The sequence below is a fragment of the Podarcis gaigeae genome (genome assembly GCF_964106915.1).
Source record: "Podarcis gaigeae genome assembly, chromosome: 7".
Classification (NCBI taxonomy): domain Eukaryota; kingdom Metazoa; phylum Chordata; class Lepidosauria; order Squamata; family Lacertidae; genus Podarcis; species Podarcis gaigeae.
In genome coordinates, this window is record NC_139683.1 from 59,156,448 (window position 1) to 59,172,137 (window position 15,690).

At 38.7% G+C, this 15,690-nt stretch overlaps 1 protein-coding gene across 5 annotated transcripts in view; it reads right to left on the reverse strand.

The window, feature by feature from the left end:
• Positions 1–15,690, reverse strand: part of CDKAL1 (CDKAL1 threonylcarbamoyladenosine tRNA methylthiotransferase) — a 232,859-nt gene that overhangs the window by 78,480 nt on the left and 138,689 nt on the right. For all 5 annotated transcript variants that reach the window (XR_014566201.1, XR_014566202.1, XM_083746947.1 and 2 more), the window contains one exon: positions 1,546–1,712. Coding sequence is in view for 3 of the 5 variants with exons in the window: in XM_083746947.1 (XP_083603073.1) it covers positions 1,546–1,712 (167 nt within the window). In the remaining 2 variants the exon portion in view is untranslated. The remainder of the gene's footprint in view (positions 1–1,545; positions 1,713–15,690) is intronic.

Sequence of the window (15,690 nt, forward strand, 5' to 3'; positions counted from 1 at the left end):
CGCTAGCTCAACTTGCAAGCACTACTCCCCAGACTGGAAGAAAATAGACAGACTAAATCACATGGCAGTAAAAAACAACAACCTCGAAATGATGTGGTAGAATTATCAAAAATATTTGGAAGCTTTTACACAAATTCACTGATCAAACCTGCATGGTGCTTGAAATAAACATAATAATGTGCTGTTGGGCAGCCACGGCAAACCTGTGACCATCTAGATGCTGTTAGATGACAACTCCAATCCCCCTGAATCAAATCATAAAATTATTATTATTGATGGTAGGTTTAAGATGATCCTACTGCCAGAAGCAGAAGTCAAAAGATCAGAGTTCTCAAGATAATGATAATGGCTTTAGAAATGGCCAGTCTCTTTGGCTATGAGCTATGTTTCAATCAATCAATCAATCAATCAATCAATCAATCAATCATCAATCCAATCAATCAATCAATCAATCAATCAATCAATCAATCCATGCTGTTTGGACTATTGGCACTATGTTAAAAAATCAAGGAGACATTTTGTACTCCACCCAACTTTTATTTCTCTCTCTGTTTCCATCATTTTATTGTTTTTGTAGTTTGCTGTTTTAATTATGTTTTATAATATGTATTTAAGACATTTTAAATTTGCAAGCTGTCCTGTGACTGCTTGGTTAAAGCCAGCAGAGAAACTCCAAAATAGTAAAAATAAAATTAATACAGCATTATCTGTACGAACACCAAACCAAATATTTCACTATATTTATAAAAGTGCCAAAAAAGCCTCTTAAACCTTTAAAAAATATTGCTTGAGATCTAAAGGTTCGAGAACAAAGGGCTAAAGTCCACATATGGTGCTGCTACTGTATGACACAGAATTAAATTATGCTAACTAATTCTGATAAGCATCTCCAAGCATCTCACACCCACACAAAAACCCTTAGTAATTATTTTTTTTTGGGGGGGGGAGTTAAAATAGCATAGATAAAGAAATAGCAAAATATTCTAAGGTATGTTCTTGCTTATGATAACTCATACAAAGTCAACATTAGCGCTGGTTACTACACATTTTTTAAATCCCAATGAAGAGTTCACAATAACTGTAGATTATTCAGAACTGCAGAGTATAGATCTTAACCAAGGAATCTAATCCTGGATGCTTAAGTCTAATTCTTTAAAAAAACATATGGGAAAGATAGCTTTGATCTGCTTGTACACAGCAAGAATGCTACCTCTGCAAAGCAAGGAGTGTGTGAGTCAAAGTTTGATTACGAAATGTATTTTATCTTTCATGTAGTATATATTGCTTGATAATTTGCTGGTGAACGGCTACTTCCACAGGGGTCCACATTTAAAAGTTGCACATTTGCAGTTTAATTTCTGTGCATTTACACTAGACAAATTGACTCCTGATTTTATCCTGCCTTGGGTTTAATGAAGTAAATTTAGCCATGACATAATCCCAGTTTTGGCTACAGATAAAACTTGTCGCTGTAAGACTTTATTTCACACAGGGTGCAAAATCAGCTTGTTCAGTCACCATAGTGATTCCCCTTTTGAAAGTTACCTCCAGATGCTCTAAAATATAGGGAGGGTTCGTCATGCCAAGTCTTAGCATTGCTCCTTCAGGGATTACTTCAACCAGCTTCCATAGGAGAGTAGGGAGGTCTGTGCCAATGTCTCTTCCGTAAGCCCCTGTGTCTTCACTGGTCAGCCATATCTCGCATACCCCTTCTGTCAATAAGAGAAAGAGCAAGATAATTAACAAGCCTGCTTTTGAGCTTGTTATTTTAACATACAGCTGCTCACTCTTTTTAATGCACTATTTCATAAACTAAACTATTATGCCGCCAGTCTGGTTATTCAATTGCAAAGAAAGAGAGGTATATCCCTTGGGTAGTAGTGGATTACTGAGTTCATTTTATGAGCATCAGAGTGCTACAACAATGCTGTAAATTATTGCTTTGGAGTGATTAACATTCACAGCCAGTGACTAATGTGAGACGCCTTTTTAATGCAACTCAGACAGGAGTAAGATTGCACTTCCATCACTAAGACTTTCTGGCTTATTAATCCATGAGCAAGTACTATATAGTGCTGGTCAAACTGCTAACAGTTAGCTGACTTACTGCCTAGTTAACAGCCTGTAAAAGGCAAAGTAGCTAAGTCTCAAACAGGCCAAACTGCTGACTATACTGATCATCCCTTATAGGGAAGCAACTGTTACAAACCAAAACCTTTACATGGTATTTACAAGGCTATATTAAACTTGACTATTTAAAAACAACAATAACCAGTCAGTGTGATATGGAGAAATATTCACCTCAAGAAAATGCTTCTTCAAGCAGCTCATGTATGACTGAGGTTGCAGGAAATCATATTATTTTACTTGTAGCTTAAAAGAATATGTTTCTTGAACATAAGTTAATTACATCTTCCCTTACAAGAAATGACTGTTAGACTGTAAGCTTATTTTAGTTATAAAACTCTGTAAACCACCACGTAGAATGAGCAGTGGAAAAAAGGCCCCCATTGAGGTCACCATGTTATTTAAGAAGAAATCCTAAATAGGGAAAGCCAGAATAATTTACACCATCTTAAATTAAACCGACATAAAGTATGCCATATCCGAACTCTGTCCAGGAGCAAGTCTACTGTTGGCTGAGCCATCCTAAGCCTGGCAGAGGGAAGACAAGCCTTTAAAATAGAGTTTGACTTCACCCTTTTTGCCAGAGTGCATTCTGCCATGTTGCTAGGTTACATGACTGAGCTGATTGGAGTTAGGATCCAGCGTTAAGTCCTGCCCCACTATGCTCATTTTTCAGGGCTTATGCCAGTGTCAGTTCTGCCAATCTCAGCTGAGCAGGATGACTGAGTTACACCAGTGTCTCTCTGGCTGAGCTAGAGCTGGGGGCTTATACCAGCATAGCCCAGCTGAGCTGGGAAAATGCTGGCACTTGTTCCTGGCTTCATAAACTATAGGAAAGATAGGAAAGACTGTCCAAACTCTGGCATGATGTCAGTCCATATGCTTTCCCTCTTTCCATGTTAATCAATGGAAAATCTCTCTTTCCATTTTAATCAATAATGTTGTCACATAAACTATATGAGAGGAAGCACATACATCAAAACCAGTTAAACGAACAATACGAAAATATTTCATAAAGCAAATCACATAAACAGGACATTAACTACTATTTTCCAGTTGCAAGTGTTCATCAAAACAATGTGCAGGCTTTAAAAATGAAGAGTAATCTTCATTATAAATTTCCCAGTCAAATGGTTCCACATTTTTGACCTGTGAAGAGGGTTTCTGGAATGCTGCCTTGCTGGTGCCAGATGAGCGTAAAGAAATAGTCACCATGAATAGGAATGAAAACAATATTCACATGGAAAAGAACAGCTTTCTCTGAAATCTGCATAGGTGGGGATCATTAGCCCCCTGGTGGGCTGAAAATTAAATCGTATAAAGAGGAAGCAGCTGCAACAGTAAATTAGCAACAACAGGAATAACTGTCTTTACCGCTCTACCATCAGGGCGTTAAATAACAGGGAAAGTCTATTATTCATCCAAGCACAAATACAAACTTCTAAAGAATCTCCGCTTTACCCAGCCTGTTTTTATATCAAAAACATTAGTTCAATTCAGACATCACAGCAAACAATGTAAAGGAAGTTCAACTATGATTTAGTGCAGAAGCTGTGGCCCTCTGGATGTCCTAGGCTTCCATTTCGCATCACCCTGGAATCACTGGCTATGCTAGCTAGGGCTGATGGGAGTTGGAAGACTACAGGTGCTGCACACCTGGCCTAGTACAATATGGAAACAGGCCAGCAATGGTTTGATGTGGGTTTGTGTACACCCTGGTGTGTGCTGACTATTTTTCGTTGTGATATAAAAATCAATAAACCAAATCATAACATTATATAACTGTATCAACAGCAAAATGTTACAATTTGAAAGTAATTAGTAATACCACAGTACTTGGGGGAAATCTATAGTCTGTTGGCTTGTATGCAAGAAAATTGTGACACACTAAAAAAACTACTTCTTCCTAGGTTTAACTTCTGCCTTCCTTATCTACTGACTCAGTATGAGTGTAATCACTATTTCACAGGCACCATTTTCCTGGGTTATTATTCCTTAAGGATTTTTCAGGGGATTTCCAACATCATGCCACACATATTTCATCAGGTATCAACAGACTCAACAGAAAGTCTGTAGATGTAGGCTGGTCTCTCCTTTCAAAATTTATCACCAATAATTTGGAATTGAAACACCAATAATTTGGGGGTCAAAACTGCCTTGGTCCCTAGGAGTCGGCACCTATGGTACTGATTGAAATATTAATCTGTATATGTTTTCCTATATTTTTACTTAGTCTTCTACATCCACAGTCTCACCTTCCCACGCTATGGGATACAATGGAATGTCTTCATTTTTAAAAAATACAAGAGCAATTCCTAGTAAAACTAATGCCTTTCCATTTCTCATGGATCATACTAATGTTCAGAAAGTACAGATTCTTGATCTGAAGCCATTCTCATTCTTACATTACATTACATTACATTACAACTTGTGATAGAGACACTGGTACTGCACTCTGGGAAAAGTTGGTTGATTTCTGAGCACAGAATTTCTATTCCGTTTCTTCTGATAAGCTAATAAATACATATCAGTATTAATGTGTCTAAATAGATGCTGATGGAACAAATGCAGAAACCGAAAAAATTCATTGTCAAAGCCCACAGCTAATCTGTGAAGTTGCAATTGTAGTGGCTAAAGAACACCATAAAGCATTGACCTGTCACTTGAAACTTTCATATGAGCATTTGAAATGGTAACAGGCTGGATTCTACTGTAGAGTGGTTTGCTGCATAATGCTACTTTGGGTGAAACCTAGCTCTGACCTTCACCCTCACCCTCATATTCTTATCAATAATTGCCCAGCCACTTTGCCCTTCCTTTTCCAGCAGAGAATTATTTTGGCAGCCTGCCATGTTCTCCAGAACACAGAACTCTCCCCCACCATACCAAACACATTTTAAAGAAGACCATCTGCCAAGGATAAGCCTGATTTTGAAGTGTTTGTCAAAAATTGCCTGCAGTCTCAAGGATAATTAATCCAAAATTGCCATTCCTGCTCATGCCCATAGAATTCATCAGTGACACAACATTAGCTCTAAGAAGGAAAAGGCAGATATAGACTGGAAAGCTTATGAAATCAAATCCAACTAACAGAAGCTCATTGTTAAGGTTAATCTTACCCCACCTACATTATTTGGTTTTCAATTAAGTGCATACTCCTAAACTAAAACATAATAATTAAGCAGGTCCTATTTTAGGAATTTAACAAAATTTGGCAAATGTTTCAGATCTAAAGCGTGGAAGCTGCTAATTTTCCAAAAGCAGAAACTTGCTGCATAATTTCTAATAATAAAATAAACACAGCAGGCTCACTTAAAAAAAAGAAAAGAAGAAGACAAGATGAAGAAGGGCTGGAGAAGCAATTTTATTTTTCTGCTTCATAGTGGTCTATCCCTTCAGCCCAAACAGTGTCTTAAAATAGATTTTTAGAAACATAAACAAAGTGCAAAATGGGGGCGCAGTGAGGGACAGAAGGACATTTCTGATCACTTCCTTCTGACACACCTGTTATGGTCGCATTTAATTTCGTGCAATCAACATAACATGCATGAATAAAATCATATTGCATTTCCCTTTAAAGCTATGCACATGTAGGAATATTACACCTTTCCAAGATAATTACACTGTTCTCTGTGCAGTTAAGAGGCTGATTTGCATTCCTTTCCTTTGGATTCAACCAGGCGCAGCATTTTCCTACTTTAAAAAGGTAAAGGTAAAGGTAAAGGTACCCCTGCCCGTACGGGCCAGTCGTGTCCGACTCTAGGGTTGTGCGCCCATCTCACTTAAGAGGCCGGGGGCCAGCGCTGTCCGGAGACACTTCCGGGTCACGTGGCCAGCGTGATGAAGCTGCTCTGGCGAGCCAGCACCAGCGCAGCACACGGAAACGCCGTTTACCTTCCCACTATAAAGCAGTACCTATTTATCTACTTGCACTTAGGGGTGCTTTCAAACTGCTAGGTGGGCAGGAGCTGGGACCGAAAGACGGGAGCTCACCCCGCCGCGGGGATTCAAACCGCCGACCATATGATCGGCAAGTCCTAGGCACTGAGGTTTTACCCACAGCACCACCCGCGTCCCTTTTTCCTACTTTAGATCATTTTTAAAAATTCATTGTGAAACTTCTTTCTCCCTATCAAACTCTGAAACCTGGCCCATCAAGTAGGATGCTAATTCCTAAGAGATTAGCCTGAATACTGAGCTCACTGTGGACCTACAATCTGAATTACAAAATTATTTTTCTCCTGCCTCTGAAGTGGGGTAGAAAGACTGACTAAGTCCCGAATGGGACCCTCTTTGCGTCATGCTTCATTAAAATGTCTATCCATAGAAAATAAACTAAAATCCTAAACTGTAGACCCAGGTCGACCAACGTTTAGCTGGGTTGAGGGTATACCCTCTTTCACTTTGCATTTAGGAGAAATGAATACATAGCTTGGCTCTCTGCACAACTATATTAAACACATTATTAATAAACAGTGGTATATTGGTTTTCTTGGCATCAGTAGAACAAAGGAATAAGACATGATGGATCCAGAGGACAACTACGTATTTGAAGCAAAGCAGATCAGTGCCAAGAGACTGATAGTTGGCCAGATGAGTCAGAGAAGATGGGCAAGCATACAAAGGGAAGAATGGACAGGACTTGAGAATGAGAAGAAGCAGAGATCTGGCCAAAACAAAGGAAGGTGGGACAGGTGTGGACAAAATGGCTTATCATGTTTCAACTTAATAAGCCGAGATAAACAAGCCAATTGCCCATGAATACAGCCCCTACACTGCTTTCAGTGAATGCTTTCAACAAGCCATGAAGTCGCTAATTAACCATAGTTTCTCCTTTTGTCCACAATGGAAAACAATGATCACCAGGATCAGAAGATGCCAGGATACTAAACCAACTTCAAATGGTGGTTAACATCCTGGCTTTTTCCTGGTTTCCTAGACACTTCCTGGTTTAATTGCTAGTGCCACAAAGCGAGGGGCAAAGGGGCTGCATACCGCAGCTTATTAAGGCAATAATGTTTGAATTAGGTCAATGTGCTGGATCCAACCTAAGTCACACTTGGGTCTCACAGAAATCTGTCTGAAAAATCATTCATGACCCAATGATTTTTAAGTGCAAATGACTTAAGCTAGATCCAGTTCAGTATCTACATGTGAATCACAAGCAAGTCATTTGACTTTTTCAAAAATAAAAATAAAACAAATCCCATCTCCTCAGAGAGAGACTGGAAAACTATCTAAAAAGTAGAAAAGCCTGAATAACGCATGAAAACAACATATTCTGTGACTGAAGAAACTAATTGTAAAAGAAAGGGTATTTTAAATATAGGCAGTGCCCTTTTTAAAAAGTATGCTCTCTCTCTCTTCTTCAGTAGATAGGTCTGTGGGATCATTAAATGATAAATGGAGCATAGCCTGTTTCTTTCCCCTTACAATGCAAACTATTGTATTTGCTTATAAAAGAGGTCATTCTACCCCTATAGGGACTTCTGCTTTTGTGGCCTAGCAAAGTATAAACTAAGAGCCTTGTCTCACAGTTTGCAGTGATGGACCTTCAGTAGAGTGGAGGGGGATCTATAATGGCTCACTTGATCACTGCAAACAGTATGATAGCAACACTTTACTAACAAAAACAGACCCTAAAGGAAACCCAGACAGACATAGAAGTCTTCATTGTTGTTTTAAGCAGTACCATCTATAATATGCATACGCTTAAAAAAGTGGAGCAAGGGTGAGAGAGACTCATTTATGTCATATATCACGATGATAGATTGGAGTCTCGGGCCACTCTAAGGCTGCAGCAAAAGTTGAATAATGGATCAGAAAATACAACATTTCAAATGGACTAGACATGAAGAGGAGAGGGCTTGATTTCCTTTCCCCATTCACACATAGATGTACAAAGATTTAGTATTATTACACTAAAACAAACAAGTATCAGTAAAAGCAGCACATTAGCGACAGGATAACATACAAACTTCAAGGCAAATTCAAAGGGAAAAATTCTTCCTAGGCATGCCCAAGCCGTTGGATGTGCCTAAAATAGTACTTTGCCAATGCCTGTCTAGCTCTCTTTTGTTCCCTAATATAATTCTTTGTACTGCTCCACTTCAGGAAGACAAGGTCTAAATACTTTGGATTTAGAATATTCCCTATGGCATTCTCCCTGCCTCACTCAATGACTCTACAAGATGGCTAACTGCTTTCACTACAATAGATAAACCAAGGTTAAATTTTCAGGGGGCGGGCATATTAAGACATTCACCTCTTGCAGGTCCAAGATAAAATGTTTGCCCTCTCCTTCTTGAGAAGGAAGAGCTGCTTGACAAAGAATGCCTCATGCCCAGGTGGGGTCAGTACTATCAAACTAGATAGGAGTACAGTGGTACCTCGGGTTAAGGACTTAATTGGTTCTGGAGGTCCATTCTTAACCTGAAACAGTTCTTAACCTGAGGTACCACTTTAGCTAATGGGGCCTCTTGTTGCTGCCGCACCACTGGCGTGCGATTTCTGTTCTCATCCTGAGGTAAAATTCTTAACCCAAGGTACTATTTCTGGGTTAGCAGAGTCTGTAATCTGAAGCATCTGTAACCTGAAGCGTCTGTAAGTCGAGGTACCACTGTACATCAAAAGCTTGTTTCCTGCTCATATTTTCCTGTACAGATATTCTTGCTTACTGTTTCAGAAACCCTGGCTTATGTTATGCACATTCAGGGCTCCCCCCCCCCCATGGAACTCACCAGAAGTCAGTTCCAGCACCTCTCAGGTGGGCGCCATTGCCATTTTATTAGTAAGACAGCCTTCCCCAGCTTAATGCCTTCCAAATATTTTGAACTCCAGTTCTGTCAGCCCCAGCTGACTGAGGCTGATGCATGTTGTAGTCCAAAAGCATCAGGAGGGCACCAGGTATGGTAGACTGATTTAAGGCAGGTATTTTTAAAAATGGGTTTTTAAAAATGGTTTTTAAAAACCCAAAAAATTAAAATAAAATCGTGACACATCTCGCACTGAATGGTGTAGAATGTCTGACTATGTGCCATTAAAAAGCAACAGTAACATAGCTGCAAACCATTACATGTGTAAGACTAGAATGCATTTGATGGCTTGAGAGGCATATGTAGCATAACAGAATAACCATTTAGTATTGATGGGCAAGATATCAAAACATACTCAAATGTACAGTATTGTTGTAGCTAAAACATCAGACACATATTTTTCAGAATTAAAGGCAATCTTAACAGTTTTATGCACACAGCAGGATATAGGGATGATTAAACTTTTTAGTACTAAATAAGAGCTACAAACAGTTTAAAAAACTTGTTTTCATGGAACCAGATGAAATGGGGTTTCACATTTATGTAATACCAAATTATCATTAAACACTGTTCATGTAAATATAGACTTATTCATGCTTTAAAAATTAATTATTTTTTAAAAACTGCTTCGATTGGGAATAAATACATCCATGGCTGATACATATTTCCTTGTGAATAAGTCCTACTTATTGCGATGACATTTATTCCTAGAGAGTTGAGGACTGTAGTCCGTGCTGTCAACTACCATTTGAATAGACGGATATTAGTCTTGAAAACCAACATTCAATCACAACGTAAGTCAAACAACTGTCAGAGTATTAGTTTATGATAGAGAAAACGATTTGTTACTACCGCAGTCTTTTAAACACCTTGCTTTAATTTGCATATTAAAAACACAGTGGTACCTCGGATTAAGTACTTAATTCGTTCTGGAGGTCTGCTTTTAAGCTGAAACTGTTCTTAACCTGAAGCACCACTTTAACTAATGGGGCCTCCTGCTGCCGCCGCGCCAATGGAGCACGATTTCTGTTCTCATCCTGAAGCAAAGTTCTTAACTCGAGGTACTATTTCTGGGTTAGCGGAGTCTGTAACCTGAAGCATATGTAACCTGAAGCATATGTAACCCGAGGTACCACTGCATAGGTGGAGTTAACACAAAAAAACACATTCAGGGATGGGGACATTAATGGAGAGAACTGACACTGTGAGGGTGCTTACACTTTTCCAGAGCCTTTGGATTCTTCTGTGTTAATACACAGCAAACCAGTAAGTTGATATTCAGTGTTCGATATATTCAGGTTTGGTGGGGATGAAGAACAGAAGGTTCAAAAGAGCTTGGGGCATTGAAATAGAGTATTGGTGGGTGGGTTAAGCATCCAACTCCTATATTAGCAATGATGCCCCCTCCATATCTGACTCATAATGTATAGTTCTATTCTGAGTATTACAACTTTAAAAAAAATGCTGCTCAAATCTTTGACATGAATGAAGAGTTCGTAGGATGGTTTCACAGTCAATGAATTCAGACTATTTCAAGTTACATTTTAAGTGTGATCTACTATACAACTCCCTTCTAACCTTTTATTAAAAGTAGAAAAAAGAAAAATGAGGTATGCTAAACTTATTCTTTATCTCTTGAAATGTCTGTGGCAAGAAAGGTTCTACTTGAGAGTTATTGAAGGTATTAATTACTCTTATGGGAATTAGAAAAAAAATAGCTTAAAAGGTCTTGAATTGTCTGAAGTTCGACCCCATCCTGTTTAAAACAAGACATAATTAAACACACTCAAAAAGGGAAATAATAGCAAAATGGAAAATGCAGTTTTTGTCTTTGATCATCAAACTGTGTCCCTGGACACAACATGATTATTACATAGAGAAGGGAACCAGAAGGAAGAAGAAATGAAGCATGTAAAGAAAAATAAATCATAAAACTGGAAAAAGGATAGAAAAACATAAATTAAGGCAGAAGAATTTTCTTCAAACCCTATTTATCTTACAACAAAATCAGCTTGTCAATATCCTTCTTAAATTGTGGTGACCAGAAGTGGACAGTGTACTCTAGATGTGGTCTGACCAAGGCAGAGTAGAGCAGGACTATAAATTCCCTTGATTTGGACACTATACTTCTGTTCATGCAGTTTAGATGCATTAGTTTTTCTGCTGTTACATCACACTGTTGACTCATGTTAAGCTAGAGATCTAGTAAAACTCCAGATTCTTTCCACATGTACTACTTGCAAGCCAGGTGTCCCCCATCTTTTATTTGTGCATATGATTCTTCCTACCTAAATGTATAACCTTATATTTGCCCCTGTTGAAATTCATTTTGTTAGTTTGGGCCCAGTCCTCTGTTAAGGTTATCCTGAATCCTGATTCTGTCTTCAGAAGCATTTCCCCCTGCCCCTTCCAGTTAGGTGTCATCTGAAAATTTGATGAGCATCCCCTCAATTCCTTCATCCAAGTCATTTATAAAGACATTGAACAATAACAGGCCCAGAACCCACCGAACCCTGTGGCAGCCAACTTACCACTTTTTTCCAGCATTACAAGGAACCATTAATGAGCATTCTTTGCATTTGGTCAGTCAACCAGTTATAAATCCACCTAACAGTTACCTCATCCAGTCTACATTTTACTAGCTTCTCTGCAAGAATATCATGCAGGACTTTGTCAAAAGCCTTGCTGACGTAAAGATACACTATGTCCACAGCATTCCCCTGATCCACCAAGCTATCAAAAAAAGAAATGAGATTCATCTGGCACGACTTGTTTCTGAGAAACCCACCTGAGTCTTAGTAATCACAGCATGCTTTTCTAAGTGCTTACAGGCTGACTGTTTAAATCTCTTCTAGGACCCTTCCTGGTGTTGACGTCAAACTCACCGGGCAGTACTAGTTACCTGGGTCTTCTTTCCCTCCCCCTTTAAATATAGGGATAATATATGCCCACCTCTAGTCTGCAAGGACCTCACCTGTTCTCCAAAAATTCTCAAAGGTTATAGATAAAGGCTCTAAGATTACATTCACAAACTGCTTTAGTACCCTTGGGTGCAGCTCATGAGGCCTGGAGATTTGAATTCATTTAAAGTAGCTAGTATCACCTCTTTTCCAACCTTAGGCTGCAGTTCCCTCCATGCATAGTCTAGTCTTTTATCACCAGATTGGCCACTGCTTTCAAACACTGAACCACAGTTTATGAAACTAGCTTGTTGAAGCTAACTATGGCCCGCAGCTTAGGGTATGCAAACCTGAGGTTTGCTGCAGCTTATTCTCATGGTGATATACCATAGTTTAGAGCAGGGATAGCCAATGAAATACCCTCCAAATGATATGGACTGCAATTCACACCATCCCTGAACATTGACCATGCTGCCTAGGGCTTATGGGAGTTGTAGTGCAAAATGTCTGCAGGGCACCATGTTGGCTACCACTGGTTTAGTGTTTCATCTGAACACAACTAGTAAACTTCAGAAGCAAAGGAAAAACTTGTGGAATTAAATCTTCATAGGAGTCTTGCGCTATTGAATATTTTAATCATTATGAAACAGCTTATATTCTAAAGACAATTTAGAATATATCCCTTAAAAAATTTAAACCTCAAGCATACATACATTTGACTTTTGAACAAAGGAGTTCTTTTTAAAAATCCTACTTGAAGAGCTGGATTTTTGTCAATTTGCTTTTAGGAATAGATATTCCAAAGAGACTTCTAGTCACTGTGAATTAATCTAAGTAAACAGGGAACTGCATCTGCTATTTTGAGAATGGTTATATTATTATCCATTTTTCACAAATTGAAAACTTTGAGAGACTTAAAATATGAAAAACTATTAGCTTAGTAAATATACTGTGAATCCATTTATTGCCTTTTCAATCAAGGCCCAACAGTACTTTTACTTCACAGAATATATTTGTGTCTGCTGGTTTGAAAGCAGACTTTTAAAGCTATTTCTAATAAATCTCCAGAATTAGGATTTTTTAACAGTGGAATCCTAAACTTAACTGCTACTGTATTTATACTGGCCTGGTTTTCATGGCACAATTATCTAAACTATGGCTTATTAGGACCACGCAAAAGTGCTGGCTTCTGGAGAGGAGCTCAAAAGAGGCTTTGTTCCTCTGAAGTAGTTTTTGTTTTGTGTTATTCATGCACATGCTGAGCCAAACCAAAGTTTGTGGTTAAGCTCTCACCTGGCCCACCATGAGTCTGGCTTACCACATTGTGTGAATACACGCCACTGTGTATTAATTTTTTTATTGTTGTTTTATCTTGTTTGAATTGATTTTTATTGTTGGTGTTTCAATCAGTATCTTGTAAACCACCTTGGGATCCTGAGTGCATGAAGGGTGGTTTAAAAGCTGATCACCAGGAAGCGGAGAAGGGGCTGGTGGATGCTGCAGCGATCAACATCCCCCTTCTCTGCTTCTACCCTTAGCCCAGATCCTTGAGGACTGGCATCTTTTTCTGGAGGACGGCACCTCCAGGAAGGGCTGGTGGGGGGAAAAGAGGGAGCCCATTCCTTGCCTGAAACCCTGGTGAGCTGCTGCTGGTCCACTGCCGGTCCACTTCCATGCCTACGGTTAGGTGCGGCAAATTGTCAATTTCAATTTCACTCAGTTTCCCAATCTTATTTTCAGTTCTCTGTATTTCCACATCAGTGTGAGATTTTTCTTTTTAAGTCCTCATGAAAATTAGCCAGCATTTTAGCACAAAGTTCTCCTAACATACACATGTTTGCAAGGCAATCTTCCTTAAAAAATAATGTCAGGCCATGAGTTGAGAAGCACCGAGCGTGTTCTTTCATAAAAACATGTTTTAACCTTTTTTTGGTGCATATTATTATCTACATCAGGAGTCACTCAACATGGTAAATTAAAGCCCAAACTATGAAAGCAAAACTAAAGTATATCCCATCTACTGGAATTCACTCCTCTAACCATAACCTTCTATGGGTGCTTTGCACCCCCATCATCCCTGACCATTGACCAAATTGGCTGGAGGTGATGGATGTTGTAGTCCAACAACATCTGCATAGCACTACATTTTGCCCTTAACAAAGAATAGACTTTTAGTTATTCATCATCGTATATCATCACTTTTGTGAACCTGGATTGGAATTTAATTAATTTTTGTGGTTATCTTTTCTCTTGTAGACAAAACATACAGAAAACTGAATGACCCATTCTCTTTATTTTCAACTCTGAAACTTTAGTCCTTTTCAGGAAACATCTGCACAGAAGGGGCCTCAGTTTCCATTCTGGCAAGGTAACATTAAACTGGAATTTCCTCTAGGAAAAAAATATATGTGAAATGGGGGCAAAGGAAAGCCAAGCCCTCAAAGATCATACAGTCATGTGCTGTCTGCAAAAAGGTATGTGCAGCCAAAGTGCAATCACTGCAGGCCACAAAACTGTGAGACCAAACATTGGTGGGTGAGCGCCCATCCTCCACACTCCTCATAACTAATGCTTTGGATTTGGCTTACTGCTTACTGTGGTGTCCTTAAGGCCTAAATATTTATTGACTATGCTTTATGTTTTAGTTAGTTTTTTGCTAATGTGTTTGTAATGTTGCATATTTAAACTGTGTGCTGCTCTGCTACATTTTTTTGAAAGTGTTGTCTACTAAGAGAAAAAGAAAAGTAGAAATTACCTCAATGGCTAGATATACAGTATCAATATGTTTATGCTCAATAGAGTCATACTATGACACAATGAAATTACTGAACCCGTGAATGAGAACTGACTCATTCTAATTTTAAGTTAACATTAACTTAAATAAATGAAACAAGAGCACATGCTACCAAAAATGGTACATTATGCATGAAGTTGGTGCTAAGATTCAGACATAACTGAACAGGATAATCTGTAAGAATTTCATTCTTTTGATAATTGCCTCACTTCTGAAAAGCAGAAGCCATCTCAGTAACTGAACAACATGTAATTTATCCTAGAAATTCTCAAGCTGTTTACTTATTTCATAGCCAGGGTGCCTTACAATGCCTATTGTATTAAGTATTTGCTCAAGTTATTTGGCTGCCTGCCTGCCTCTAATTCCGATTTGTAACTTGGAAACCAGTTTCAGCCTATGCTGACCTGTTGTATCCAGAACACAAATTACCCATCTACTGACCACCCGCAGAGCATTTTCTGCTGTTCATATTTAGCTAGGGCAAGAGGCACATTTAAGACACATTTTGTGCACTTGTGTGTATGAGATGCACACGCCACACACATAACTGATTGTTACCACACAGCTTAATTTACAGCATATAACATAGCACGACAATGCATTTCACATGTCAAATGTTTGCAAACTTTTTTTTTTTGCAAAACACTATTATTATCCAGTTTGTAAAAGTGGCAACAATATTCCCCAACACATAATTTTGCATTGCTTATCAATGACTGATAACTTGATTGCATTTGTATAGGACTCAGTAGCAAGCCAGTACAAGTAGAAATAACTGTATTCTTTGCACAAACTAGTAAGAGCCTTAGCTCTGTGACACAGCACATCATTTGCATGCAAAAGGTCCTAAATTTCAACCTCTGGCATCTCTAAGTAGTATTGCAAAAGACCAAGACCCTAATAACAGTCAGTGCAGACAATACTGAGCAAGATGGACTAATGGGTTTGACGTCATATAAAAGAAGTTCCAGGTGTTAGTTTCATAATTCAGTGACAACTCTGCCACTAAGCAGAGTGTTGTGCTGCAATAATACCCCCATAACTCATGCTAGGA